Source organism: Panthera uncia, chromosome B1 (assembly GCF_023721935.1).
Source record: "Panthera uncia isolate 11264 chromosome B1, Puncia_PCG_1.0, whole genome shotgun sequence".
NCBI lineage: Eukaryota > Metazoa > Chordata > Mammalia > Carnivora > Felidae > Panthera > Panthera uncia.
The window spans coordinates 1,434,487-1,462,457 of record NC_064811.1 but is presented as its reverse complement, the minus strand read 5'-3'; the positions used below and the strand labels follow the sequence as shown (position 1 = coordinate 1,462,457).

Here is a 27,971-nt window from a genome sequence, read left to right as displayed (position 1 = left end):
TCCTCATCCCCTTACCCTGCACACCTGCTTATCTTCCCATCTTCCTCACCTCTTCCAGCCTCACTTCCACACCTCCATGCCTTTCTCACCTTCCTCCCTTCCTCACCTCCAACCTCCAAACCTCCTCACCCTCCTCACTCCCCACTCCCTCCCTCACCTCCCTACCCTCCTCACCTCCTCACCTCTTCACCTTCCTCTCCTGCTCAGTCTTCATCTCACTTCCTTACAGCCTCACCCCCTCCCTCTTCTTCCCTTCTCATTTCCTCATCTCCACAGGCCAGGATGGAGCTCCCGAACAAGGCTCTGTGGAGCGAATCATCAGCAGTCTTGTCGTGCTTTGGGCAGTAATTGAAGTCAGACTTTGAGACTAAAGTTTAGTCTAGAATGTTTCTCCTGTTTAGCTAGTGCTGTGTGGTATTAGGTAAGTTTTGAAATTGCCTAATGTCACATCATAATTAAAGACGTGTTATTCGCTGTTGGATGTATGTGAAAGACACTTCAAGCTGCTGAAAAACACGATGGCGTAAAGTTCCTTTTACTCGGAGCCTCCCTCCGTGGTGCCAGCAGGCGCCAGCTCACTGAGCAGAGAGAGAGAGCCGCTGCGTTGGCCTGGGGAGTGCGGATAAATCCGGGAGGGCAGTTTCCTCGGGGAAGCGTCAGGTCATCTGGGGCAGTGTTTTTGTTCCCTGTTTGTTCTTGCCGCTCGAGCCATTTGGTTGGCTGGACGCCGTCGCTGCCCGTGGGCCCCCCTCAGCAAGCGCCCCTTCCCCTCCCAGCACCCTCCGTCCCGGAGGCGAGGCAGGCAGGAGAAAAGTGGGGAGAGGGAAGCACCAGGCCTGCTCGGGCCTTCTGGAGTGCAGCGGTTTCCAGCAGTGGCCCCGTGTGCGTGTGAGGGCCCACGGTGTCCAGTGTCACCTTCCTGGCTGTCTGCTGAGCACAGGCGCAGGTGAGGGTGGCCGGGGCCGCGGTGGGTGTGGGCGGGCAGGCCTCACCCTTCTTGCTTTCTTGCTCTCTGCCCCTCGGCCAGGGCCCTGGACTTCGGGTACCTGACCCAGGACATGATTGACGACTATGAACCGGCCCTCATGTTCACCATCCCCAGGTTGGCCATCGTGTGGTGAGTGCTCCCCCGGCCCGGGGCAGCCGCCGTGCAGAAGCCGGGCAGGACTGTGGAGGACTGGGCCCCTTCTGGCACTTACACCCCCAACGCTGGCTGTCAGCCGCCTGCTCAGCACCACGCAGGCCTGCTGGCACCCCTCACCAGTGTTCTGAGGGTGAGGGGGGGACCCCCCACCCTAGATAGTGCGAGATGGCTGGACACCCAACACCCGGCTGGACAGGTGACGTGGACAGTCGCTGGACTCACAGCCCAGGGGAGGAGCACCCCGCACACCGCATGGAGCCACGTGGGGTGCCCGCAGAAGCAGAGCGCCCAGCTCGGGCCGTGGGGGGAGGCTGCGCGTAACGAGAGGGTGGGACGCCCCTGGCTCCCGTGGGCAGGTGTGACGGGGTTACCCGAGCCATTCAAGGCTGGCGTGGAGGTGAAATGACAGCTGTCAGGTGAAGAGGAGGTGGGAGCAGCTGGTCTGGCCACGGGGCGGGGGCGTGCCTGGGCGGGAGCCTTTCCTGCTGGGGGGGTGGGGGAGATGAGTGGCCAGAGCAGGGGAGCTCAGGCTTGGGCCTTTGGGGTCTGGTGGGCTCAGAGACGCCAGGCAGCACACGGTTGGGCCCTAAGTATGCCAAGGCAGGAAGTGCTCGATCACTTGCTGGGTGCCCAGAGCTTCCCCGAGCCAAGGTCAGAGCCCAGGTGTTGTGGGCTTGGTCCACTGCTGTTCAGCCACACCCCGACTCCCACACAGGGACTGCCCTTCTCTCCTGCCAGGTGAGGGGGCAGGGGGAGGGCGGTCACAGAGGGAGGAGGAGGGCAATGGGCCACGGGGGTCTCTGTGGACCTGGAAGTTAGGGAGGGGCCCGGTGGGCAGCTGGTGTGCAGGCGTGCAGCTGGGCAGAGAGGACGGGAGTCCTCGGGGCACATGCCTATTGTGGATGTGATCGTCAGCGAAAGCCGCCCTGGGGGAGTGTGGGGTGACGCGGAGGCCAGGACTGGTCCAGGCACAGAATCCCCTCCTTGGGAAATGGGGGTGCGGTGGCAGGAGCAGGGAGGGCAGTGGCGGTGCCGCAGGATGGGGCCAGCTTCTGGGCCAGAGGGGCTTCCCTGGCCCACAGGGGGCGGGACTCGTGGTGTGCCGTGCGGAAGTGTGGGAGCTGCGGGCAGACCCCGCCCTGGGCTGGCCCAGAAGCACCTGCTGCTGCCCTGAGACCCCAGAGATGAGCAGAGGCTCAGCTGAGGAAAGGCTGGGAGACGGGCCAGGGCGAGCGGCTGTCACTTCCCAGGACCCCAGGGAACCCTGAGCAGCGCCCTCTGGACACCTCACTTTCCTGGGTGGGGCAAGGGGGCGGCCGCCTGGCCTCAGTCTCCCTGGCCTGGCTGTGTCCTCAGAGCCGGCTTCCCTGGGGGTCTCAGTTTGCCAGAACCCCTTGGGCCTGGTGCCTCCTTCTGTTGTCCTTGTCCCCAGGAGACGGTGTCCTAATCAGGGAAAACAGGAGTGGGTCCCATCACACCAGAGGGGCAACATGTCACAGTCGCCTCAATTGCTGGGCTCCGGGACTCTCCCTCCCCCCGAAGCTGGAGGAGGCAGAGGACAGACGTCCCCAGTGGACCAACTCACGTGGTCTGGCCTGACATGTCCTGGAGCGTCCCCTCGGACGGGGCCATGTGATTTTGTTACATCGTTTGCTTTCTAGGCAATGGTTCTCTGTGGCCAAACGTGTAGAAGAAAACGCTGCTTCGAGCCGGGGCCTTAATGTTTATGGGGCGGGGGGCGCTAGGGTCTGCAGCCCTTCCCGTGAGAGCCGGCTTTGCCCTTCCTCTGTGGTTCACACGCCGCTTTGCGGGAAGCTCCCAGTCCCTGGCTTGGCCCTGGTCCTTTCCTAAATTCCTTGGCGAGTGCCTCGAAGCTCAGCATCAGGTGCCCCCACCACGGAGCCCCCTCGTGGGGTCTGTGGCCGCGCGATGGGGTTCCCAGGCTGCCTCTCCTTCGGAGCTGCCTCACAGCGCACAAAGGCCGGCGCAGGTGCGCACTGACCGGCCTGCTCTGACGAGCTGCCCTGCAGGGAGGAGCCCCGTACAGCACCCCGGGGGCCGGGCAGCACCCTGCATCTCGGGTCAGGACGGACTTGCCTGTTCTAAGCCTCATGGGAGCACCAGACTCTCTTAGGCGGTTTTAAAATAAACCCCGGTTTAGGATAAGGTGAGGCATCAGACAGCCTGAGCGCATGGCTTCCGGGTTCTCACCCTGAAGCCTGCCGAGTGGGTCTGTTCAGCCCTTTACCAGCCTACCTGTCAGCATTGGCCCAGGCCCGGTGACCACAGGACCATGGTCTCGGGCCTTTCTATTGTCACTGAGTGGCCACCTGAGGCCACCTCTCCCTGACTGGCATCACTGCACCCTGTTTGCAGACCACGGCTGCCCCGCACACATCTGCGCTTCTGTTCCTTCTCTGTCCCTCGTCCTGGGAGGGAGAGTGAGGGCCCCGTGGGCTGGGCCCTTGCCCTGTCGTCCCCCCTGGCAGCCCCGTGTGGAGTTCCCTCAGAAGTCCCCAGAAATGAGGGGGCTCCAAGTCACAGTGAAGGGAGGCAGCTTTGTAGTTGGATTGAAGGGAGAGCAGGTGCAGGCCAGGCCGGCCAGAAGTGGGAGCTGATGCAGGGGCCCCAAGCGCAGAGCATGGGGAGCAGAGGGGCTCGGCTCGGCTTGGCCAGGAGGGTGGCCTCACTACAGCCACCCCCGTCCACCTCAGAACCTCGCCAGCCCTCGAGCAGAGGCAGGGGTTACAGCCTCAGACCCAGGCTGCCTGGCCGTGGCCGAAATCCTCCTTCCTTCCTGGAGGAAGCTGTTCCCGGAGCCGCCCCCTTCAGGGTCACCTCCCCAGGTGCCTGATGCTCCCTCTCTCCTTCCTCACTGTCCTTGGTGGCTGCTCTGGGCCAGACAGGCAGCATCACAGCTGCACGGGGTGGGGCCTGGGCCTTGCTGTGTCTGTATTTGCCCAGCGAGCACGTGTGGAGCACCTGCTGTGTACCTGACCCTGTGCTTGTCCCCAGGGACACTATTCTGCCCGTGGGGAGTGCACGGGTAGGTGAAACGAGCAGTTGCTGTGGAGTGTTCTGGATGCTGGGGTGGGGTAGGGGGCTTGGAGCAGGACCCTCTGGAGTGGACAAGAGCTGGTAGCATGGGGGAGAGGCTCCCTGGGTTCTGGAGCAGAGCTCCGGGAGTCAGGATGGGAGCCTGGCAGGTGGTGGACTGGGGGCAGGCAGCATGTGCAAAGCGCCAGAGGCAGGAAGACCTCTGGCTGAAGGGAGAAGGGTGACCCGTAGACACTTGGTTGGCGGTAAAGCCAACACTCCTGGAATGACAGCCTTCTAGGGTCACGTCTGTGATGTGGGTTGGTGGGATCCCCTGAGGACAGAGTGGAATCTGGGAGCGTAGCCTCTCTGCCACTCTGTCCCCCTCGCCCTACGTCCAGCCTCTTCCCACCAGGTTGAGAAGACGCCCTGCTCTGAGCTCTCCCAGGAGCTACACATCCTCTGAGGTGGTCTCTCTGGCCCGTCACAGGTCAGAGGCACAACCCAAGCCAGCCCGGCCCTCTGCCTTGTGACCGCTGGGCAGGTGCCTGAGGCAGAGGCGGTAAACTGAGGTCTGAGAGAGGGCTATGTGGGGGCCTGGAGGTTCAGGAGGAGGCCAGTCCGGCCCAGGTAGAGGGTGTCCACGGCCAGCTCAGGTACCAGCCCCGGACCCTGGGCCCAAGCTCCCCCATTTCCCTGGCACCCTGGACCTGGTCCTCCCTCACTCAGCTACATGTCCCGGGGGAAAGTGAGTCTCCACGTGGTTCTGACTGTGACAGACTAGTTTCACTCCCGACGGTTTATCTGAAAACACTTGGAGTTGGTTTACACGAATAAGGAAACCAACAGTCTCCAGGTTCTGTGCCCGGGTGACTGGCCCCATCAGGGTGGACCTGCTTACCTGGGCCTGCCTGCAAGGCCCGCTTCACCTGCCGGTCTTGGCTGCTGGCCTGGCCTGGCCTCAGCTCCAGCCTCTGCAGTTGCCCCCACTCCGAGTGGGCCGCCCTCTCCCGAAGCTGCATCCCAGGCTGAACTGCCCAGAACCCAGAGCCCAGGCCTTGCTCCTGCTCCACCCCTGCAACCCACTCCCCGTCCTGCCTCACACTCCCCCTCCTGCAATGGGGCCAGTTCTGTGCCTCCCTCCCCTCTTCCACTCCCCTCCCCTCTTCCCCCCTCCCCCCCCCCCCCCCCTCCCCCCCTCAGCTATAGGCAGCCCCATCCCTTCCCCTCTCTCATTTTGCCACCCCTCCCACCCACATTCCATCCTGTGGTCCTACCACCAGAAGCCCCTGCCCTGGGAGGCTCTGGCCCCCCTTCCTTTGGTCCCTTTGCCTACCTGCTTCCCCACCAGTGACAGCCCCCTACCCAGCCCCTTCCCAGTCTCCACGCAACCTGCCTCACCTGCAGCCCTTCCTCATATAGGTGTTCACTGCCTCCGGCAAGGTTACATATTTACCCTAGATCGCTTATTTTTAAAATACGTTAGATATAATGCACATACCACACAGTTCACCCACTTTAAGTGTACAATTCAATGTTTTTTAGTAAATGTACAGAATTGGGCAACCGTCACCATTAATTCCAGAACATATTCATCACCCCAAACAGATACATACCCCTTACCCCTTAGCTGTCCCCTCCACCCCCTACGCCCCACCCCCCCTCCAGCCCCAGGAAACCACAGATCTGTTCCTGTGTCTGTAGATTTGCCCATCTGGGGTATCTCATGTAAATGGGGTCTGTGCCTCCCCACTAGCCTGGCAGCTGTACGTGAGGAGTGCTCACTGCCTTTCCACTCAGAGTCCCTAGTGCTTGGCATGTAGCCGTAGAACTTTCTCCGAATTTTGTTGCATTGACCGGACAGGGCACAATATGTGTTTACAAAGATTTTTACTGAAGGTTATTTTTAATCGTGAAAATTCGAGTGCGTGGGTATGTAGAGTTAAGGGATTGTTTAAAAACTATACTCCAGCCACTTAAGTAACATTAGTGAAAAATCCCAAAAGCCATGGAAAAACATCCCCAGTGTGCTGAGTACAAAAAAATCATACCAAATAGTATGTCTCTGCTTAACAAAATTTCTTAGCATGATAGGTATGACTTTTGTAAACAGAAATCAAAGCAATAAATGTTAATTTTTTTATTGTGGTAAAATATGCATAATATAAGATTTACCACTTAAATCTTTGTTTTAATGTTTATTTATTTATTTTAAGAAAGAGAGAGCACATGCACACGTGCACAAGCCGGGGAGGGGCAGAGAGAAAGAGGATCCCAAGCAGGCTTCAACACAGAGCCCAACACAGGGCTCGAACCCACAAACCATGAGATGGTGACCTGAGCCAAAATCAAGAGTCAGACACCTAACCGACTGAGCCCCGCAGGTGCCCCCACGTTAACCCTCAGTGGCATTAAGTACGTTCACCCTGTCTTGCCACTGTCCTCTCCTTCTCATCTGAGACTGTTTCCGTTAAACACTAGCTCCCCAGCCCCTCCCCCAGCCCCTGGTAACCTCTATTCTACTTTCTTCCTCGGTGAATTTGACTATTCTAAGGACTTCATATAAATAGAATCATGCAGTATTTTCCTTTTGTGTCTGGCTTATTTTACTTAGCATAATATTTTCATGGTTCATCCGTGTGGCAGGTGGGAACTTCATGCCTTTTTAAGACTGAATAATATTTCATCGCATGTAATTAAATAGTATTTTAAAGGAGAGATTTCCAGCAACATCCAAAAGAGAAAAATACCCAGGAATAAATTTAACCAAGGAAGTGGAAAACATGTACACTGAAAACTACAAAACACAATTTTTTGTGAAAAAAATTAAAGACCTAATTAAATGAAAAGATAGCCCATGTTCATGGACTGAGCACTTACTCCAGTTAAGATGGCGGTGCTCCCCAAAGTTGTATATAGATTCAATACATTTCCTATAAAGACGACATTGGCCCTTTTTTTTTTTTTTAGTGGAAATAGAAAAGAACCTCAAATTCATATGGAACCACAATGGCTCGTGAATAGTCCAAACAATATTGAAAAAGAAAAACAAAGTTGGAGAGTTCATATGTCTTGACTTCAGAACTTACTACAAAGTCCTATTAATCACAAGTGTGGTACTGTCATAAGGATAGACCAATGGAATAAAACCAAGACAACAAAATAACCCAAATATCTATAGCCAACTGGTTTTTGACAAAGGTGCCAAGACCATTCAGTGAGGAAGGAATTTGTTAGTATCTTCAACAAATGATGCTGGGATAACTGGATAGCCACACACATAAGAACAAAGTTGGACCCTGTGATGATTAATTTTGTGTGTCAACTTGCCTAGGCCACAGTACCCAGATATTTGGTCAAATTCCAGTTTAGATGTTGCTGGAAGGTATTTTTAAGATGAGATTAATAAATCAGTGGATCCAGAGTAATGGAGTTTACCCTTCATAATGTGGGTGGGCCTCATCCAGTCAGTTGAGGGCCTTAAGAGAAAACAGACCTAGTTCCCCAAGTGAGAGGGAATTCTACCTCCAGACTGTGTTCAGATTCAAACCTCAGTATCAACTCTTCCCTGAGTCTCTGGGTCTCTAGCCTGCGCACTCACTCTGCAGATTTTGGATGTGGCCACCATCCATAATTGTGTGAACCAGTTATTTTAAGAAATAACTCTCTCTCAAAAAAAAAAAAGCCAACTAACCAAACTCTCCCTCCGTACACACACGCACGCACACACACACACACACACACACACACACACCCTACTGGGTCTGTTTCTCTGGAGAACTCTAATATAGGAGGTAAATCTTCATATTTCCAGGTTTGGCCAATCTTAGATTTGACATGAAAAGAAGTGGCAAATGAAAAAAGTAGTAAGTTGATCTCCATCAAAGCTAAAATCTTTTGTGCATCAAAGGACATTATGAAGACAGGTAAAGGTGGCCTAAGGAAAGAGCCCAGCTTTCCTCTTATGCTGGGTGTCCTCCCCTGCTCACTGACAGCCCCTCGCAGCGCTCAGCGGGCCCCTCCCCTCCACCTCTGCCAGGCTCAGCTGTGGGGGCTGCCCTGCCCCTAGGTGGTGGCGCAGCATGGGCCTGCGTGGACTGTGATGGCACGGCACCTGGAGCCCTCCTACGTAACGAGTTCATTTCTGAGGCTCCAGACCACCCGCGGTCAGCCCTGGGCCTGGTTCTCACGGACTGATGGGGCAGTCAGTGTCCTCCCTGGAACCCAGGAGGGGAGTCAGAGTCCCTCCCGGCCCCTTTCACTGCTTTCTGAAAGACCAGGTGGCCAGGAAGCCTGGACGGGGATTCACCAAACCCACCCCTTTCTGCCCCTTTCCTGCCTTTGTGCTGAGATCACCGATTCACCCATGAAGTCAAGGTTCTGTGTGGGGAAGATGTCCCCTGAACACTGTCAGCTCGCGTTAAGACCCATAGAACATACCGGAAGGAACAGAAGCCTGGATGGGGCATCCTCTGCTGCCCACCCTCACGCTTCTGGCAGCCCTGACCCTCCTGCTGCCCTAGGGAGAGGCACAACCCATGTTTTCCTGTGACTTTCGAATCTTTCTTTTTGCACATGAGTCTAACCTTTCTAAGGGAAGAATAGTCCATTCAGTTTCATCAGTCTTTCTCACTGAATTGGAAGCGTTCCTGAGCTAATGAGGACCTTGTGTTGAGTGCTGATGACCTGACCCCGATGCAGCGATGAGATTCTGTTCATTTGCAGAAACATGCAGACAGTTCTCTGTTTAGGCAGACAAATCCTCCCTCACCTGTGCTCTGACGAGGAAGCAAGGAGCAGCTGCTGGGGTTGTGGGTGCTTGCTCCCTGGGCACCCGCCATGTGCCAAGGCCTGAGTTGGCTGGTCCCGGGAGCCCCGAGAGGAGGCACTGAGAGGAGGGTCCTCCAGAGATGGGTCTGCCCTTGGACAAGGGAAATGGGGCACGCTGGGAGCTGGGCAGGGCCGTGCAGCCTATGACGAGATGGGTGTGGTGCCGCCTGTGGCAAGGGGGCTACCTGGAGGGGCATCTGTGCAGAGTCAGATGGCAAACGGGCCGCTGGTAGGGGGGAGAGAGGGTCCGTCCTGCCTGGGGGTGACAGGAGGCTGTCTCTGGTCTTGGCAGGCAATGGAGCGTGAACCAGACCTCGAAGGGAAAGGTGGGCTTGGGGACAGCGTGGGTGTAGTTGGGGGAGCCACGAAGCACACAGATCACTGTGGGGGGAGGGGGCTCACAGGGTTCGGGTCGGGCAGGGCAGGTAGTGGCCAGGATTGGATTGTCCCAGCGGGTGTGGGTCCGGGAGGCCGGACAGCTGTGGTCAGTGAGTTGGAAAGACTCAGTCAGGACGCTCTGGACTTCAGAGTGTGGATGGGGGAGAGTGAGGTCAGAGTCTGGGAGTCCCGTGGGAGGCTAGGTGGGCAGCCTGGATGCCACATTTGTGAGATGTCTCACCCCCTTTGTGCCAAGGGTCCTTGAGATGCGCATCCTGCCCCCCAGGGACCCCTGACAGGCCCCCCCTGAGGCTCAGGGGTCTGCTTGCTCTGGCCAGGGCTGTGGGTGGATGGTTTATCTGTGATTCTCATGACCCTTGCATTTGTGCTCAATATAAACACAAATCCAATGTTTCCATTTTCAAGGAGGTAGTTTTAGTAACAAATCTTGACGCTGATTTGTCTGATTGCAGCAGTGATGTGAACAGATATGTTTCTATGATTCTTTTATGATCCCTCAAGTGAACATCAGCTAATCAGTTTCTGAAGATGATAAAGTCTGAGTAATCTTCAATGCTTTTTTTCTAAACTTATTTAAGATTCAGTCACAAGAGAAACGTGTGGTCTCAGAGCCCCTGGCTGTGGTCTGGGCTCACCCAGGGGGCTGACTGAGGGGGCTGCAGGGCCTCACGCCATGCTGGCTTTTGTCTTGAATACAGTGGCCTCGTGGTCTACGCGGACGGACCTCTGAACTTGGACCGCAAGGCAGAAGACATGTCTGAGCTGTTCCGGCCCTTCCACACGTTGCTGCGGAAAATAAGGTGGAGGGGGGGAGGTGCTTCGGGAGGGTGGGGGAGGGGCAGTGGGGGAGGGGAGTCCATGGTTGCCCCTGAGCCCTCCTTTCCTCGGGGATGGAAGTCCTCTTCTGTGAAGTCAGAGGTGCCAGAACCTTGGTCTTTGTCTCGAGTTATTGGTTTATAATGTTTACAGTCCCCTCGCAAAACCCCATACCTTTCTCTCCCCACACAACCAGGCTCTTTGTTCCTGGCCAGTAACACTATGACCTTTGGTAAAAAATGCCAATAACATGACAGCAGCCGCCCTGGCTCGGGGCTCTGGCACTGGGCCTTGAGAGATGGAGAGCCCGGGGAAACTGAGGTGGTGTGGGTGCCCCCAGGGCCACACAACCTGCAGGGGAGGGCTGTCCCCCCAGGCCAGCCTCCAGGCTGAGGCTCGGGCCCAGGTGGAGAATGGTATTTGTCCGAGGGCTCTCATTTGTTTCTTCCACAGTGTAGGGGTGAAGGGCCCAGCTCATTCAAGCACCCCGTGCCCCTCCCCTGCTGTGGCTTATCTGGCTCCCCCAGTGGTCCCAGGCAACAGGGCCAGGTGGTGTTGGTGCCCTTGGCCCCATGCGTGCTGTCCTGTGGGCTTGGTGGCACTTGGGGTGGGTGACTGCTCTCTGCTGTAAGGGGCTCCCCTTAGCCTTCAGCAGCAACAAGCCTCAAGCCAGCCCCCTCCATCTTGGGAGACCCCCCCAAACCCAAACTTCAGATGGGTGGGGAGCCCTCCCTGGGGTGGCCCCTCTGAGCTGAAGCACCCAGCTGTGGCCTCCTTGAGGGATGGCAGTGAGCACGTGTCCTCTGATCACCTCCCTAGCCCTGCGGTCTTGGACTCTGAGGTCTTTCTTACTGGGATCTTATGGCTCCAGTCCCTGGAGGCCCCCTTCCATGCCTTTGGTGGAGCTGATGACCCTATGGGCTCCTGCTGCAGCCTTCCTGGGTCTGACAGGACTATTTAGCCCAGAGCGGCCTGGGGCTGGCTTTCCTTTACTGGTGCCAAGCTTCCCTTTCCCCCATGAGGAGCCAAAAGTGCTGTGAATCCGGACGGTGGAGAATGACCCAGCAGGATGGGCCTCGGAGAGTCATTGGCCCTGGGGGTGGGTGAAGCACAGCCTGTGATGGGGTGCTTGGTCTAGGCTGTAGCTCATCTGATAGATGGCCTGCTGTTGCTTCCCTTGTGCCCAGCCCAGTCTTGAGCACTCTGGGCAGAATGTGACCCTGGCCCAGGGCACGGCTGCTGCCCTCCCTGGCTGTCTGACTGGAGAAGAGACAAAGAAGGAGGCGAGGTGGTGGATGATGCTGAGGCTGGGAAGGAAAGAGTAGAGTGCTTAGATCAGACTGGGGGTCTTATGGAGGAAGGGCCAGTACATGGAGATGCGGGGGGGAGGCACCGGGTATGGGCATGTCCAGAGCATCAGAGACATGTGCAACATGCTCAAAATTCTAATGCACATAATTGGAATCAGAAGGAAGGAACAGGGGCGCCTGGCTGGCTCAGTCAGGGGAGCACATGACTCTTCATCTCAGGGTCGTAAGTTGAAGCCCCACATTGGGTATAGAGATTACTTAAAAAAATAAAATCTTCAAAAAAAAAAAAAAACAAGAAGGAAAGAATAGAGCAAAATGAGCAGAAACAATATTCAAAGGAAAAAATGGCCAAGAATTTTTCCAAACTGAAGAGAAATCTCTGCCCACACACTTTGGAGGCTCAAGAAAACTACAAGGAAGATAAATACAAAACATACTTAGGTGTATCATAGTAAAATTGCTGAAAACAAAGAAGTCTTAAGCACAGCCAGAGAAAAAGCACTTATTTCTTGGAAAAGAATGTAAGATTGACAGCTGTCTCCTAAGAAACAAACAAACAATGGGAGCCTGAAGGCAATGAAATGATACGTATTAAAAGTGCTAAAAGAAACTAGCTGCCAACAAGGATTTTATACCCAGCAGAAGTATCCTTCCACAATGAAGGTGAAATGGTGTTATTCAAAAGCAGAGTGCTGCAGAAATGTGTCAGCAACCTGCCCACAGAGAAATGCTAATTGGAGTTCTTCAGGCAAAGGAGAAGTTTCAGGTGGAAATGTGGAAATGCAAGAGAGACTGAAGAACTTCCTGTGAATTAATATAAATAAATGTGGATATACAAAAAACTCATTGTAATGTCTTGTGGAGTTCAAACTATACATAGCATTGTCAACATTTGAAAAATCAGCATTTTGCTACATTAATTTGTAAAATTTCAAAAGTTACAGAATAAGAACTTGAAAAAGTCAGTACGTACTTTATGATGAAAACATTTCTTAGCAAATTAGGAATAAATGGGGATTTCCTTAGTCTGATACAAGAGAGAGATATGCATACATACCATATGAAGTTGAATCCTTATGTAACACCATATACAAAAGTGAACTCAAAATGGATCCAGGACATAAATGCAAGGCCTGAAATAATAAAACTCTTAGGAGACCACACTGGACAAATGCTCTACCGCATTGCATTTGGAAATGATTTCTTGGATAGGATACCAAGACATAGGCAACAAAGAAAAAATAGACAAATTGGACTTGAAAAGTTTAAAACTTTGTGCATCGAAAGATGCTCTCAACAGAATAAAGAGGCAACCCACAGACTGGAGAAAATATTCTCCTATTTTGTATCTGGGATATAAAGGGATCAATACACAGAATATATAGAGAACTCCTAAAACCCACCAACAAAAACCAAACAACCCAATTCAAAAGGGCAAGGGATTTAATTAAACATTTCTCCAAAGAAGATTTATGAATGGCCAACAAGCACATGAATAGATGCTCGACATCATTGTCAGAGCACGTGCAAATCAAAACCACAAGATCCTACCCATTAGGCTGGCTACCCTCAAAACAAACAAATAACAACAACAAAACAAAATAACCGTGTTGATGAGGATGCGGAGAAATTAGAACCCTGTATGCTATTGGTGGAGTGTAGCATGCTGCAGGTGCTTTGCAAAACGGTGTGGAGGTTCCTCAAAAAATGAAAAATAGAATTATCACCTGATCCAGCAATTCCACATCTGGTATATACCCAAGAGAATTGAAAGTAGTGTCTCAAAGGTATATTTATACACCTGTGTTCCCAGAGGCGTTATTCACAATAGCTAAGAAGTGGAAGCAACCTAGGTGTCCATTGATGGATGAGTGGATAAGTGAAATGTAGTCCAGCCACACAATGGAATATCATTCAGCCTTAAAAAGGAAGGAAATCCTGACGTCTGCCACCACACAGATGAACCTTGAAGGCGTGCTTGGCGAAGTAAGCCAGTAACAAAAAGATAAACCGTGTATGATTCCAATTATATGAGGGGCCTGAACTAGTCAGAATCAGAGGGATGGAGAGTAGGATGGTGAGAGCCAGGGAGGAGAGCGTGTGGTTAGTGTTTCATGGGGACAGAGTTTCAGTTTTACAAGATGAGTGAGTTCTAGGGGTGGATGGTACTGATGTTTGCACTATGATGTGAATGTATTCGATGCCACTGAATTGTCACTTAAAAATGGTTATGATGGTAAATGTCATGTCATATGTATTTGATCACAATAAAAATTTAAATATCATCTACAATAACATTACTAAATATCAGCTAGTTAAACATAAGTCTGAAGGTGTCTAAGTCTTCCATTGAAAGTTAATGAAATGTTACATAAAATGTTAAAGATGTAAATAGAGAGCTATCCATGTTCAAGGAGTGGAAAACTTAACATTGAGAAAATATCCCGTTATTCTCAAATGAATTCAGTGCAAGTCTCCATCAAAATCTCCGGAGGTGTTTGTCTCTTCTTTTTTGGCAGAAAATTGACAAACTAATTCTAAAATTCAGGTAGAAATGCAGTGTGCCCAGAATAGCTAAAAAGAAGAAGATGCCTGGAGAAAAAGAACATTATTTATCTATCCTACTCCTGCTGGGCTTTGGGTTGTTTCCACAAGTAATGCTGGTGTGACCATGCTTGTGAATGTGTGTGCATTTCTGCTGAGTGTGCTTCGTAAAAAAGGACACTCCCTGGCATGGCGCTCTAGTGACGCTCACGGAGGTGCAGACCCAGGAGCGGCTTCTGGCCCCATCAACAGAATGGAGCCTAGAAACAGACCAACACAGACAGGTTTCCCGGATTTATGACAGAGGAGACGTTGCCGAACAGTGGGAATGCTTGCTTTTTTCCAGTACATGGGCTGACTCAGCAGCTATCCATATGAGGAAGAACGTGTCTGGATCCTTACCACAACCATCTACAAGAATCAACTCCGGATAGATGGGAGATACACACGTGGAAAGGAAAGCAGTGAAGATCGCAGAGGAAAAGAGCAGGAACATCTTTGTGACCGTGGAGTAGGCAGATTTCTTAAACAGGACAGAAAAGCACTAAACATAAAGGAAAAAGTGATTTATTGAACTTTATTGAAATTAAAAACTGTAGTTCATCAGGAGGTACCATTAAGAGTGAAAAGGAAGGCCCCAGAGTTGGAGAATATATCCAACAAAGAACTCAAATCCAAAACAAGTAAAGAACTCCTGTCAATCAGTAAGAACGAGACCGCGAAGCCAAGTAAAAATGGGCAGAAGACCTGAAAGCATTCACAGCATTCATACCTAAGGGCTGACAAGCATGTACCCCGGTGTTTACTTCATTCATCAGCAGGCTGAGCACTTTAAAGTGAAAAATTGCCGGGAGTGTATGGCAGTGCCGGGGAGCAGGCCAGAGAGCGGCATGGGGGCTGTCCAGTGTGCACGCTCACCTCCCCCCACCGCCCCCGTCTGCACCTGCCGGGACACGCACGTGCATTCCCCGGGCACGCTTCCCCGCCCCCACGGCCATGTGCACCTTCAGGGATGCACACGTGCGTTCTCCAGGCATGCCCCCCGTCGTGTGCACCTGCAGGGATGCACACGTGCGTGCCCCAGAGAGGCTCGCCAAGAGGGTGAGTCGGGGCAGTCAGAGCCCACCAGGAGTGGAGCCCACCAGGAACAGCTCCCCGGGTGAGCGGTGGTGGTTTCCAGCCCGAAAGGCTACAGGCCACGAGACAAGACCATCGACCACACAAGAACCTCACCAGGTGGGGTTGCCAGATCCAGCGAGACAAAACCAGCAGAACCCTCAACTGAATTTGAATTTCAGATAAACAGTGAGCACTTTCTTAGTGCAAGGATGTCCCGTATGCTCCCCATTTGGGAATACGTACCCGAAGAAATATTCATATGTCTAGCAGTGTTTGTCGTTTATCCGAAATTCAAATTTACCTGCATGTCGTCTGGAGGCTGTACTCAAATACGATATTGCCAAACGAAGCCCGCCTCTGAAGAGCGTGGGCTGCGATTCCCATTTACGTGCAGAATGAAAACAGGCGAGACCACGTCAGTCTTTAGAAGTCAGGCTGCTGGCGACGGCAGGGGGTGACTGGAAAGGCACGTGGGGGCCTGGGAGCCTGGTTCGTGTTCCGTCGTTTGATCTGATGCTGTCTGCAGGGGCGTGCTCAGTGTAGGAGGCACCACAGCTGTGCGGTTCTGGGAAGTACGCTTTTCTGCCTGTTTCCATGACCGACAGGAATGTGTGACCTGGACTCAGACCTGCTGGCAGAGAGCAAGGTGCAGGCCTGCGCTAGACACGCCCCAGCGCCACTACATTAACCCCTTTCAGGTCTCCGGTTCAGTGCCCCTTCCCCCAGGAAGTCTCCCTAGACTGAGCCCGGTGCCCTGCTGTTACCCTCGAGCCAGCAGGCATTTTCCTTTGTCGTAGTTGCTGTTAGTGTAACTCAGTCACGTTCATGGAAATCTGTCTCTTACTGGCTCTTCCAGCGCAGCCCCAAGGGCAGGGACCTGCCTGGGCCTTCCTGCGTCTCCCCGGGGCCCAGCACAGAGACCGCTGTCAAGAACGTGTGCTGAATGAAAGTCTATGCGTAAACCAACTTTTTTTTTCACTCCTAGAAGGTTTTCTTAATGTGATGATCACATCCCCAAGAACCAGGGCCCTCTTGTTTCCAATCTCACTTCTAAGAAGGAAACCATCCCAGGCATCCATGTGGACAGCTGTTGTCCAGACCCGTGGCACGGAGCGGTCCCCGCACGCCTGTGCCTCGTCCTGTAGCGGGGGAGGTGTGCGCCACGCGCATTTCGTTGCAAGGCTTTGACACCTTGCTTCTCTGCTGATGCAGACGTCGAGGATGCTGTGTCCACTCCTGGCCACGGGGCTGGTGTGGCCTCTGGGAGTCTCACCCCTGGTTCTTATCTTGACCCTTTAGGGATTTGCTGCAGACCCTGACCGAGGAGGAGCTTCACACGCTGGAAAGAAACCTCTGCATTTCCCAAGACGTGGAGTTTCCCATCCGGGCAGACGCCCAGGCGCCCCCAGCCCTGGCGCCTGCCTTTCCCTCACCCCTCCCCGCCGAGGAAATGCTCTCAGCCAAGGCCAAAAGCCAGGAGGGGGAGCTGGCCTGCTCCATGCAGTATGACGACCAGGAGCTAGAGCAACTCAACCGCATGGTCCACAGGGCCGGGGACGAGATGTCGTCCCTCCTCTCCCCGCCCAGCGCCTGCCAGTCCCCCACGCACAGGCCGGGGGCGGAGGGCAGCCCCCGCGGGGAGGCCTCCCCAGGCAGCGCAGGGCTGCGGCCGGGCGGCGACGAGGAGGAAGGAAGGGTGTTCTTCATGGATGACGTGGAAGGGGCTGCAGAGGCCCCGGGCAGCCCGGCTGGGTGGGCGGGCAGCGCCAGTGCTGGCCCCCAGGAGAGAGGACAGGGCAGGGGGCGTGGGGAGGCAGGGGCCAGCAGGCCCGCCGAGGCAGAGGAGGGGGACCTGAGCACTAACAATAACGTCCAGGACGACAAGCTGTGGGCGCTGGGCCCCAACTCCTGCAGCTGCCTGGACTCACAGCCACACCTGGAGGGCTGGGAGGCGGGGGTGGACGCAGCGGGGACGGCGGAGAAGATCGCCCACCGGACAGGGGGCATGAAGCTCTCGGCCACCGTCATCTTCAATCCCAAGTCGACCCCGGCCGTGGGCGTGGCCGGCACCGCCCCGGAAGCCTCTGGAGAGGGCGTCTCCCCGTCGGAGCCTGCGGCCGAGGGGATGGACGGTGGCTCCCACAAACTCAGTGCTGCGGCCACCAGCTGCCTCCTGAACTCCTGCGTGTGCTGCGGGGGCTGTGGGGGCGGCAGGGAGGACGCCGCTGCCCAGAGTCTGCGGGACAAGTGCGGCCCGGGAAGCGTCATCAGCGCCTCCTACATGGGCTCCGCCAAGGCCGGCACCAAGGGCCCTGCCGAGAGACAGGAGGAGGCCCGACCTACGCCAGAGGCGTTGCCCACGGACGCCCCGTGCCCCCTGCCCCCAGAGGACGCCCCTACTTCCAACAAGTGCCTGACACACACCTCAGGTCCTCAGCTCGATGCAGCAGACAGGTCACCTGGAGCGGGCGCCGCCGCCAGTCCGAAAAGGGGGCCTGAGGCTGGACCGCAGGATGCACGGCAGCCCTCGACAGCCAGGCTGGAAAGTCAGCAGGGAGAGGAGGCCGAGCAGGAGCCTCACCGCCTGTCGGGCTCCAGGTAAGAGCCATCTCTGGCCACGGCCAGGTTCCTCTGTCTGCATTAGGGCTCATTCCCTAAGTGCTGACCCGCTTCCCTCAGCTTCTCAGGCGTGCCAGGGGAGGTGGGAGGTGGCCGGTGTCAGACACCGGCACGGCAGGCAGTTAAGCAGGTGGTACGAGGCCCTCCTGGGCCTGACTGCCTCAGCCCACCCCCTTGCGTCATCGTGGCCCCTCCTGGCCCTGGGTGAGCCGCGTTGGGGAGAACTGGGCCGTGGCCGCCTCTGAGTATGCTTTCCATCTCTCTTTGCTCACTATCCTGGCCTTGGAAGTGTAGCCCCTGGGGCTGTGGTGGGATCCTGGGGACTCCCTGGGCATATTCTCAGGCCGTGCCTCCAGGGCTCCTCCCGGGCTCCCCCGTAGAGGCGGGGGACCAGGAAAGGCAGGCCCCGTGGGGGTCTGCGGGACCCTGACACCTCCACACCTCTTTTGACTCCAGGCCGCTGTCCCTTCCCTTGCTCCCCACACCCTGGACTTATCCGGAACAAAGCAGATTCAGTGAGCATTGCCCCAGCACCCCCCATGTGCCTGCTGCGTCCTCAGCATCAGAAGAGAGGTGCTGGGTTCACACATGGCCGTTGTGTCATCACCACCCTTGGTCCTCCCACCGGGGCCCTGCCTGCTTTGGCTGTGTCTGCCCAGTGGTGTTGGGCTTTTCCGTGTGGGGTCTGCAGTCACTCCTCACCCCTCCCCCAGCCCCAAGCAGCCCCCGATTTACTTTGTGTCTCCATGGATCTGCCCCTTCTGGACAGTTCAGAGAACCAGAATCACACAATACGTGAGTCTGTCTCCTTTCGCTGAGCGTGTCTCCTTTCGCTCATCAGCGTTGTAGCAAATGCCAGTGCCGCCTTCCTTTTTGTGGCTGAGTAGTATTCTGCCGTTTTGTGGGTCACCGTCGATGTGCATGTGCGTTGTTGATCCTTTTTGCTGCCATGGATAGTCCTGCTCTGCAGATTCGTGAACACGTTTTTGTACAGTCAGAGGTTTTCATTTCTCTTGGGTGTGTATGCAGAAGTAGGATCACTGCACCATATGCTAACTCTGTGGTCAGCTTTTTGAGGTGCTATCGACTGGTTTCCAGAGGGTCTGCAGTTCTGTGCCCACTAGTCGTGCGTGAGGCCCCACCTTGTGTACATCCTCACCAGCGCTCATTATCACCTGAGACTTTTATCAACAGTGCGTTTGTCGTTAGCACACACAGCGTGGACTGCTTCCAACCCACTTGAGACCGAGACCGTTCCTTTCTTTGAGACTGTGCCCCCGGTGTTACTCACAGCAGGTTATTTTATTTCATTCAACATGAGATGCATAGAGATGGTCATTTGCATTTATTTCTGGAGATGTGCCCACTTTCCCTTCCAGCCGCGTGGCCCCCCTTGTGGCTGCACCAGACCCTGCTGTTACAGACGGTGCAAACATCTGTTTTTGAGGTGCAAGTCCAGCTTCCTCAGCCGTGTCCAGAGGGAATGAGTTATTGTCACAACCCGCTGGGTGGCTTTCTTCATCAGGGCCTCTGACCCTGCGGCACAGAGCTGATTGGTAAGCGGATAACTTTTTTGCAAGGATGATAGGAAATCATCAGGAATTCTTTGACAGGATACGTGAATTTTTCAGCTTTTGACCTGCCCCCCTTTCTGGGTCCAGCCAGTGGACACCCGCTCTGTCTCCTGGTTTCCTGACGTGTCCCACAGTGGACACGGCTTGTTTGCCTCACAGACAGCTTCCCAAGGCCTCACTCACCATAGCACAAACGCTGAGGCTGAGCTGAGGAAAGGGAAGAGAAGCCCCACGGTGGCCTTGAGAGACAGTCCCATCTTGCAGGGAAGCTGCAGAGGGTCTGAGGAGGGAAGAATGTGGCAGCTGGTGGGATGATCAGGACAGACATGCGTGTGGGCCAGGACCTTGGACAGCGATGCCCCGCCCCCATGCCCCCACAGCGGGAATCCCCTGTCTTGGCCAGGACCTTGGACAGCGATGACCCCCCCCCACCCGCCCCCCTCCCCCCAAGCCCCTGTAGCGGGAATCCACCCGCAGTGCACACATCAGGAGCACCTTTCGCTCATGTCACAAGCTGACCTCATGGACGTGCTCGAACACTAATACAGAGGTGACAGAGCAGGGTACAATTAAAATGAACAGACACAAAGGACCAGCCTCACACAGGCAGGAAGTTCACCAAAATTCCTGAGGCTTCACGATGGAGACTGTGGGCCTTGCATGCAGGGGCAGGTGACTACCCCTCCCATTCTGCAGATGGACAGGCTGGAGTTTGCCTCGGCTCCGAGTGCCTGGAAGATGTGGGTGGCCTGCAGCCTCCCGCCTGTCCTGACCTGCAGGTGACCGGTGGCTGGAGGAGTGAGCGGCAGGCGTGGCACTGTGCTCATGAGCTCCCAGTCCCGAGAGGGAGTCACACAGGTGCAGCCTCACACCTCTTCGAGCCACACAGGGTTGGCCCAGGCGCACGGAGTTGTGACGGAGGGTCCGCCTGCCCCGAGGACACCTGGAGCGGATTTTCCTGCTTAAGCAGAAGACAGGTGGAAGGCAGGGCACTGGGGTCTCAGCTGGAGAAGCCCCCGCGGCAGCCCCCCAGGCCCTACATTCAGCCCGCCGCACCACGGCCCGTTCCACCAGCACTGTTGCCAGGATGGTGGGACATGGCCCTCAGCAGAATCCTGGGCAGAATGTTCCAGAATCATGGGTCCTTCAGCTTTTCTCTTTTTACTGGCTTCTTCTCTCCTACCTTTTCAGGAAAAGTTAGGAGCTTTTTAAAGGAAAAGTTAACATTTTTTAAAAGCTTGTTCCCTGTCTAGACTCACCTCACTGTTCCAGAACCTTCCATGCTGCGGAAGCCCGAATAAGTCACTTGTCTACAACATGGAAGCTCATCCTGCTTCAAGTCTGTTTTTGTCCTTTCTGAGGACATTAGACTAGAGTGTTTCCATCCTGCTGTCTTGTTTAAAAAATAACACGGGCTCTCTTTTTTCTTATTATAAACATGGCCCCGTTCATTGTAGAAACTTTGGAAACAGAAAGAAATAAAAATCATCCCAAATCCCATGGGCAGTTTTATTTTTCTCACTAAATCTTATCTTGTGATCATTGCTCTGTAAAGCTCTTGAAAAACACTATTTCTGTTGAACTTTACTGAATCCTAAGAACATACCTAATTTATTCTGTTTTCCCACTTCCATATATTTTTTCCATGTTAAATTAGCTTTGTGGTCATGCTCCCTTATGGCTCTGCATCTGCCTCTTGGATTGTTTTTTTAATGTTTATTTATTTTGAGAGAGAGAGAGAGAGAGAGAGAGAGAGAGAGAGAGAGAGAATCCCAAGTGGGCTCCACACTGTCAGCACAGAGCCTGACGCAGGGCTCAAACTCACAAACTGTGAGATCATGACTTGAGCCAAAATCAGGAGTCAGAGGCTTAACCGACTGAGCCCCCCAGGCACCCCAGTTGGATTATTTCTTGAGAATCGACTGTTAGTAGAGTCAGCACAGCAAAGGTATAAAGGCCTTACCATCACTTACGTCAGCTTACCTCCCAGAAGCCAGCGATGTACTGCCTGGGTGGGGGGCTGCCCCAGCCCACACAGCCGCAGGCCCAGTTTTCCCACCTTGAGGAGCAGAAGTGGGACCCTCTGTGCTGTTGGAGGTGGCTTTTCTCTGGTGGTCGGTATCCCGCGTACTTCTACCTGTTTCGTGGTTCCTCTGTCTGTGCACAAAGTGGCTGTTCACGTGTTTTGCTTATTTTCCAATTGGGTTTTCGTGTCTTTTTTACTGACTTGAAAACATTCCTTCTGGTGTGTCTACTGTGGATAGATTTACCCAACGTGCTACTCGCCCTTTGACTTTGTTGATGACGTCCATTTTGTTTTGCGTAATTAAATTTATAAAAATTCTAGAGACAACTTTTGGTTCTCACGTTTGTTGTTAGTTTTTCCTCTGGCTGATTGTGCACCTGCTACCCCCCTCACCCGCAAGGTCAGGGAGCACTGTCCTCGTCTCCTGCTAGTGTCCTGTGGTCATCCCCTCTTTCACCATCAACTCTGCACCCCAGTCTTAGAAGTCCCGTTGTTCTGTCTTCTGAGACCGTCTCTAACCATCAGAGGGAGCGTGACTGTCAGGGCCCGGGGCCATCCTGACACACAGGCAGGGCTACTCCAGTGTCTGGCTCAGGGGGACCTCAGCGACCATCGTCGCCGGCCCCGCCCTGCAGGGTCGCTCTGCGTCATTCAGTTCTTTGGCCACATTTGAGTCTGGCTGGTGGTGCCCCCCGCCTCTCCATCATGCACTTAGTGAGCCTCCCTGGCTGTCACTTTGGGTAGAAGGATAAGAATCTGGAAGGCTGTCCTTTGCACGGGCTTCTGAGCTTCTGCTCTAAACAGGCGACATATGCTCGGACCATGTGCGCCTTCTTGCAGAGGGGAGCTGCTGGCACACCTCGCCTGTGGCGCCTCCTCCCCTGTTTGGGTGGCGGTATTGGAGGATGTGTTCCCCTGCACCTGCAAATTCCGTGGGTGAGTGGGTCCAGGGGAGGGGGGGGACCTGTGGGCTGGATGCTTGACCTTGACCTCCTCAAGCCTTGGTTTTGTCATCTGCAAAATGGGCTAACAGTAGTCTCCAGCTCAGATGGCATCTGGAGGAGGAGCTGAGAGGCCACGGGACATTGTTCCTTCATGTGAGTCCACGTCTTACTTGTCATTGTTACGTGTCTTCGTTACTCGCTGTTGTTATCTGACGCTGTGACTCACCCACTGTTACTCACCGCCTTGGTTCAGGATTGTTACTGACTGTTCCTATTTCCAGTCTTGACTTTACCTCCCCATCACATCACTGGATTTCACTGTTTCTGGGTCTGATTCCCACTCTTCACTGGTGGTGTGACCACCAGGCAGGGTTATCTCGGGCACCGCGGTGGGACTCTGTCCCGTGCTGACAGACTCTGGAGGAGGCCGGCCTCCAGCATCACCTCCTCACTGAACCTGAGTCTTGCCTGCCTGGCTCCTTTTCCAGTGAACGCCTTGCCTTCCTCTGTGCTGTGGCCCTGTCGTGGTTCCACCTGAGCTCCTCTGCCCTTTGCCAGGGTCGGGACGCAGGCTCAGAGGCATCGGGGCCCTGGGGATGCCTGTGGCTACAGAGAGGAGGCCGGCTCCAGCTTCCCCCCAGGGCCCCACTGACCCTCTTCCCCATACAGTGGGAACTGTTTGGGATGCCTGCAGACCTCGGTCCTGCCCCAGTGCCCAGCCCAGGGGCTGCACAGGGTAAACCTCCCCCAGAGTATGTGGTGAGTGGTGAGTCCTCCATCATGTGGAAACCTTCCCCAGAGGTGTGGGACTGGCTCTTCTGATGTGCTTTGTGCACACATCACCGAATCAGTTTTCCCTCCAGCAGACGGAGTCAGGTCGGCCGTTCCAGGCCTGGGGTCAGCCCCTTGCCCTGGGTGGGGCCTCATCAGTGTCCAAGGTCTACTGCTATCTTCTGGCCTCCACTACTCGGAAGGGCGTGCTTCCCTTTCCTGTGTAATATCAATAGCCTCGGATTCTGGTGCAGGTAGTCGGGGTGGTTGGGGGTGCTCTCGGGAACCAGTCCTGAGCCAGCACCTTCAAAGGTAAGGGGATGCCAGTCAAGGCATGGGGGCAGTAAGGACTGTGCACTACCTGGGCTGACTGGCCTCTCAGTGAGCGGAGACTTGGAGGAGATGTTTCCTGGCTGGGCCCCACCCGCCCCATTGCTGGGCTCTCTGTGGGGCTCAGCAGAACACCAGCTCTGGAACGGGGTGACAGAGTGAGCCCGGGCCTGACCCTAACCTCTCTCTGGCAGCTGTGGGACCCTGGGCAGTAGGTCCTGCCCCATGAGGCCTTGTTTCGTCCCCATTGGGACACACACATCACTGCTGGTTCTGCCAGAGCCATTCTAGGGCTGGACACTGGGTGCAGGCCTTGCTGCTACTGCCATCCGTCCCTGCGGCCGGTGTCCCCACCACTGTGCAAAGAACAGGGAGGCCTCCCACCATGTCCTGTCCCTGGAAGGAAAAACAGGAATGATTGAGTGGTTTAAAAATAGAGAAGGACTTGGAATTAATTAGACTCTCAAAAAACAGATTAGGCGTAATGACTGTCATCAAGTCAATTGTTACATGACGGGGCTGCTCTGCTGACACGGGGTGGGACTGGAGCCGAGCACTGGCATGAGGTCAGAGGGCAGGTCAGGGCTGGGTTCTCCCTGAGTCCCCTGAGCCCCTCACCGGCACCACCATGCAACCTGCAGCATGCACAGTGACTAAGGCCCAAGCCGCTAGAACCCCTGGAGGGCGGTAGAGTGCCTGCACACAGGAGGCACTTGGGTCCTCGGGGTCCTGGGAGGGACATGCCCTTCTCGTCGTGGGGCCTCACTGCTGTCACAGTCTGTCTTACAAACTCATAGCAGGGTGTGGAGCTGGAGAGAGCACATCCAGCCCGGCTGTGCTCCAGGCAGTGACTGCAGGGTGACCGCTGCATCAGCACCCGGGACAGCTCCGTCCTGGCCTCCACCCCCTGCTGACCCAGCATGCCCGTAAAGGTCCTCTCATTCCAGACAGCTTCTCCCTGCAGCCTGGCTGCCTCCCTGCACCCCAGACATCTCACGTTCTCCCACCCTGCCGCCTCCACCGCCTTCACCACCGTCAGCTGCGCCCCTGGGTCCCATTCTCCTCTTTTCCTCGCCCTCCCCACACTGTCCACTGTCCATCGGCCAGTGCCAGGAAGAAGATAAAATCCATGCATAAGGTGGAGAGTGATGGGTGGGCTCTGGGGAAGCTCCAGCAGTCAGAGCAATCAGGATGGGCCTCCTGGGGTGGTGACATCCTCTGAGACCTGAATGGAAGGTGGGGAGGGAGGAGATGTGTCCCAGGCAGCAGGTCCAACAAAGGCCAAGGTGCCAGAAGGACAGAGGGGACGCAGGGGGAAGCAGAAGGGGAGGGCAGGCATGGCAAAGCCCAGCGAGGTTAGTCAGACAAGGGGAGCAGTAATGTTAGTCCAAGAGGAAGGCACAGCATTAGAGGCAGTAACACGTGAGCACAGTTCGGACGCCCAGTCTGGTATTTCTAACCGGTTTCACCAGCTTTAGTGAAAGGTAACCGGCATAGAGTAAGCCGTGCGGAGTGAGGGTACAGCTTCTCCACACATCCCCAAACCGTGGTGTGGTCAGGCTTTGTAACTTGAGCTGTTCTGATGGCCTGAAGTGGTATCGTGATGGTGGTTTCAACCTGCATTTCCTTAAGGGCTGCTGACATTCAGCATCTTACGCACTCGAGTGCCATCAGCCTATCTAACTGGGGGAAGCCTCTGCTGTATTCAAATCTTTTGCTGTTTCTTTCAACTGGGTGGTTTCCTTGCTGAGTTTTGAGAGTTCTTCACTCACTCAGGAGCCCCTTATCAGAAATACAGTTTGCAAATATTTTCTCCCAGCCTGTGGCTTATCTTCTCATTCTGAGTATCTTTTGAAGAGTAGAAGTTCTTATTTCAGTGAAGTCCTATTTATCAACTTTCTTTCTTCCCTGGATTGTAGTTTTGGTATCAGATCTAAGGATTATTTTTATAACCCAAAGTCACAGAGGTTTTTCTTCTGTTCTAGAAGTTTTATATTTTTGGTTTTTATATTTAGGTCTATGATCAATTTAGGATTAACTTAGTATATGGTGTGAGGTATGGATCAAAATTTTACTGTGTTTTGCGTAAGGAAAACCAATTACTCCAGCACCATTTGTTGAAAAAGACCATCCCTTCTCTACTGAATTGCCTTTGCACCTTCATCAAAAATCAGTCAAGTGTATATGTGTGGGTTTGTTTCTGGACTCACTAGTCTGTTTCATTGGTCTGTCTATATTAATACCAATATCACACTGTGATGTATGGGCAGCTGGCGTTCAAAAAAAATTTTTTTTGTTTGTTTAATATTTTATCTTGAAAAAGAGAGAGAGGGAGAGAGACAGAGCATGAGCGGGGGAGGGGCAGAGAGAGAGGGAGACACAGAATCTGAAGCAGGGTCCAAGCTTGGAGCTGTCAGCACAGAGCCCAATGCAGGGCTCGAACTCATGGACCGTGAGATCATGACCTGACCTGAACCCGGACCCTTAACCGACTGAGCCAACCAGGTGCCCCTAAAATGTAGCTTAACATCAGGTAGTGTAAATCTACAACTTCCTTCTTTTTCAAAGTTGTGTTGGTTATTCCGGGTCCTCTATGAATTTTAGGACCAGTTGTCAATTTATATGAAACAAAAACGAAAAACAATGCCTGCTAGGATTTTGACTGGAATTTTGTTGAATCTGTAGATCAACTTGGGAAGAATTAACCCCTTAATAAGATCAAGTCTTCCAGTTCATGAACATAGTATATCTCTCCATTTATTTAGGCTCTTAATTCTCTCAGCAAACTTTCATAGTTTTTATTGTAGAAGTCTTGCACATCTTTTGTCAGATCAGATTTATCCCTAAGTATTTTATATTTTTGATGTGATATTATATTGTTCTATGATTTCAGTTTCCAATTGTTCATTGCTAATATGGGAGGTGCAATTGAGTTTTATATATTGATCTTATTTCCTACAACTTTACTAAACTCGCTTTATTCATTATAGTTTTTATGAAGATTCATCACATTTCCTGTAGATGATGATGTCATCTGTGAAAAAAAAAGCCAATTTTATATTTCCTTTTCAGTCGGATGTTGTTTACCTCTCTTTCTTGCATTTTTGCCCTGGCAAGGACCTCTAGTACAATGTTGAATAGATTTGACACAGGATATTTTTGCCGTATTCCTGATCTCAGAGGGAAAGCATTTAGTGTCTGTTGTTGGCTGCAGGATTTTCATAGGCGCCCTTTATCAGGTCCAGTAAGTTCTCTTTTATCCCCAGCTTGCTGAGAGTTTTTACCAAGAAATGATGGATTTTCTCAAATGCTTCTTCTGTATCTTTCGGGATGATCATATAGTATTTATTTTTTTTAGTCTATTAATGTGATAAATTGCATTGATTGATTTTCAGATGTTAAGTGAATCTTACCTTCCTGGGATGAACTTTACTTGGCCATTAGGTATTATCCTTTTTATGTATTGTTGGTTCTGATTTGCTAAAATTTTATTAAGAATTTTGCATCTGATTGTGAGGAATGCTGGGCAATAGTTTTCTATTCTCATAATGTCCTTTTCAGAATTGGGTATCAGGGCAAAGCTGAGACCTAGGATGAGCTGGGGAGCCCTTTCACTTCTTCAGTCTTCTGGAAGAGTTTGGTAGAGCGGGTATTCTTTCTGCCTTAGATATTAGTTTGAGTTAGATACTAGTTAGATATTAGTTTGAATTCACCAGTGAAGCTGTCTGGGCCTAGCGTTTTCATGGGAAGGTTTTTTGGCTTCAATGTTTTTACTGGATGTAGGTTTGCTCAGTTACCCATTTCTTCCTCAGTGAGTGGAGGAGTTTACTTGCATTGTCCTCAGTTCCTACCCTGTCCTCTTGACGTCCCCTCAGACAGGCTGATACCAAATAGCTGGGTGATGGTCCCCTGCTTGGAAGTCCCCAGGGCTCCCTACTCTCCTGGTCTCTTGGACCCTGGGCAACTGCCCCGCCACTGCCCCTTTGTACCCTCCTAGTGTCAGCTTTCCAGGTGCTCTCTGCACTCTTGTGCCTCTGGTCCTTGTTTGCTCCTTGGGTCACTGTCCCCTCCCTCTCTGCCATGACATCCCTCCCTGTTATACCAAGTCACCATGTGCCTTTGATGAAACCCATGGGAAAATTTGCCCCTGTGGCCTCACTGAGTCCCATAGCAACATTTCACTGGTGTCCCTGCTGCACAGATTGGAAGCAGGAGCTCAGAGACCCTCTCATCTGTCTGACTCCAGTTTGGGGGCCCACTGCAGGACCCCTGGGCCCATCCCCAGAGCCCAGCCTCGAGTCTCACGTCTTCTCACCCATCCTGCCAGCCCCCACACCACGTCCCTTAGGCTGGAGGGTATGACTTAGGGTGCTTGGTTGGGGGAACATCCTTGCCCTAGATCAAGCGAAAATGAGGGGCCACCAAGGGTTGGAAGGCAGCTGGCCTCAGGAGGATGCCCTGGGATTTGGAGGGGGACCTCAGGGTTCACGTCTGGTATCTCACATCCTG

General features: G+C 53.6%; 1 protein-coding gene across 1 annotated transcript in view; it reads left to right on the top strand.

The window, feature by feature from the left end:
* The window catches only part of ZFYVE28 (zinc finger FYVE-type containing 28), a 116,109-nt gene that overhangs the window by 71,102 nt on the left and 17,036 nt on the right, over positions 1-27,971 (top strand). The window contains exons 6-8 of the mRNA XM_049630176.1: positions 1,028-1,117; positions 10,108-10,209; positions 16,498-17,796. Coding sequence (XP_049486133.1) covers positions 1,028-1,117; positions 10,108-10,209; positions 16,498-17,796 — 1,491 coding nt within the window. The remainder of the gene's footprint in view (positions 1-1,027; positions 1,118-10,107; positions 10,210-16,497; positions 17,797-27,971) is intronic.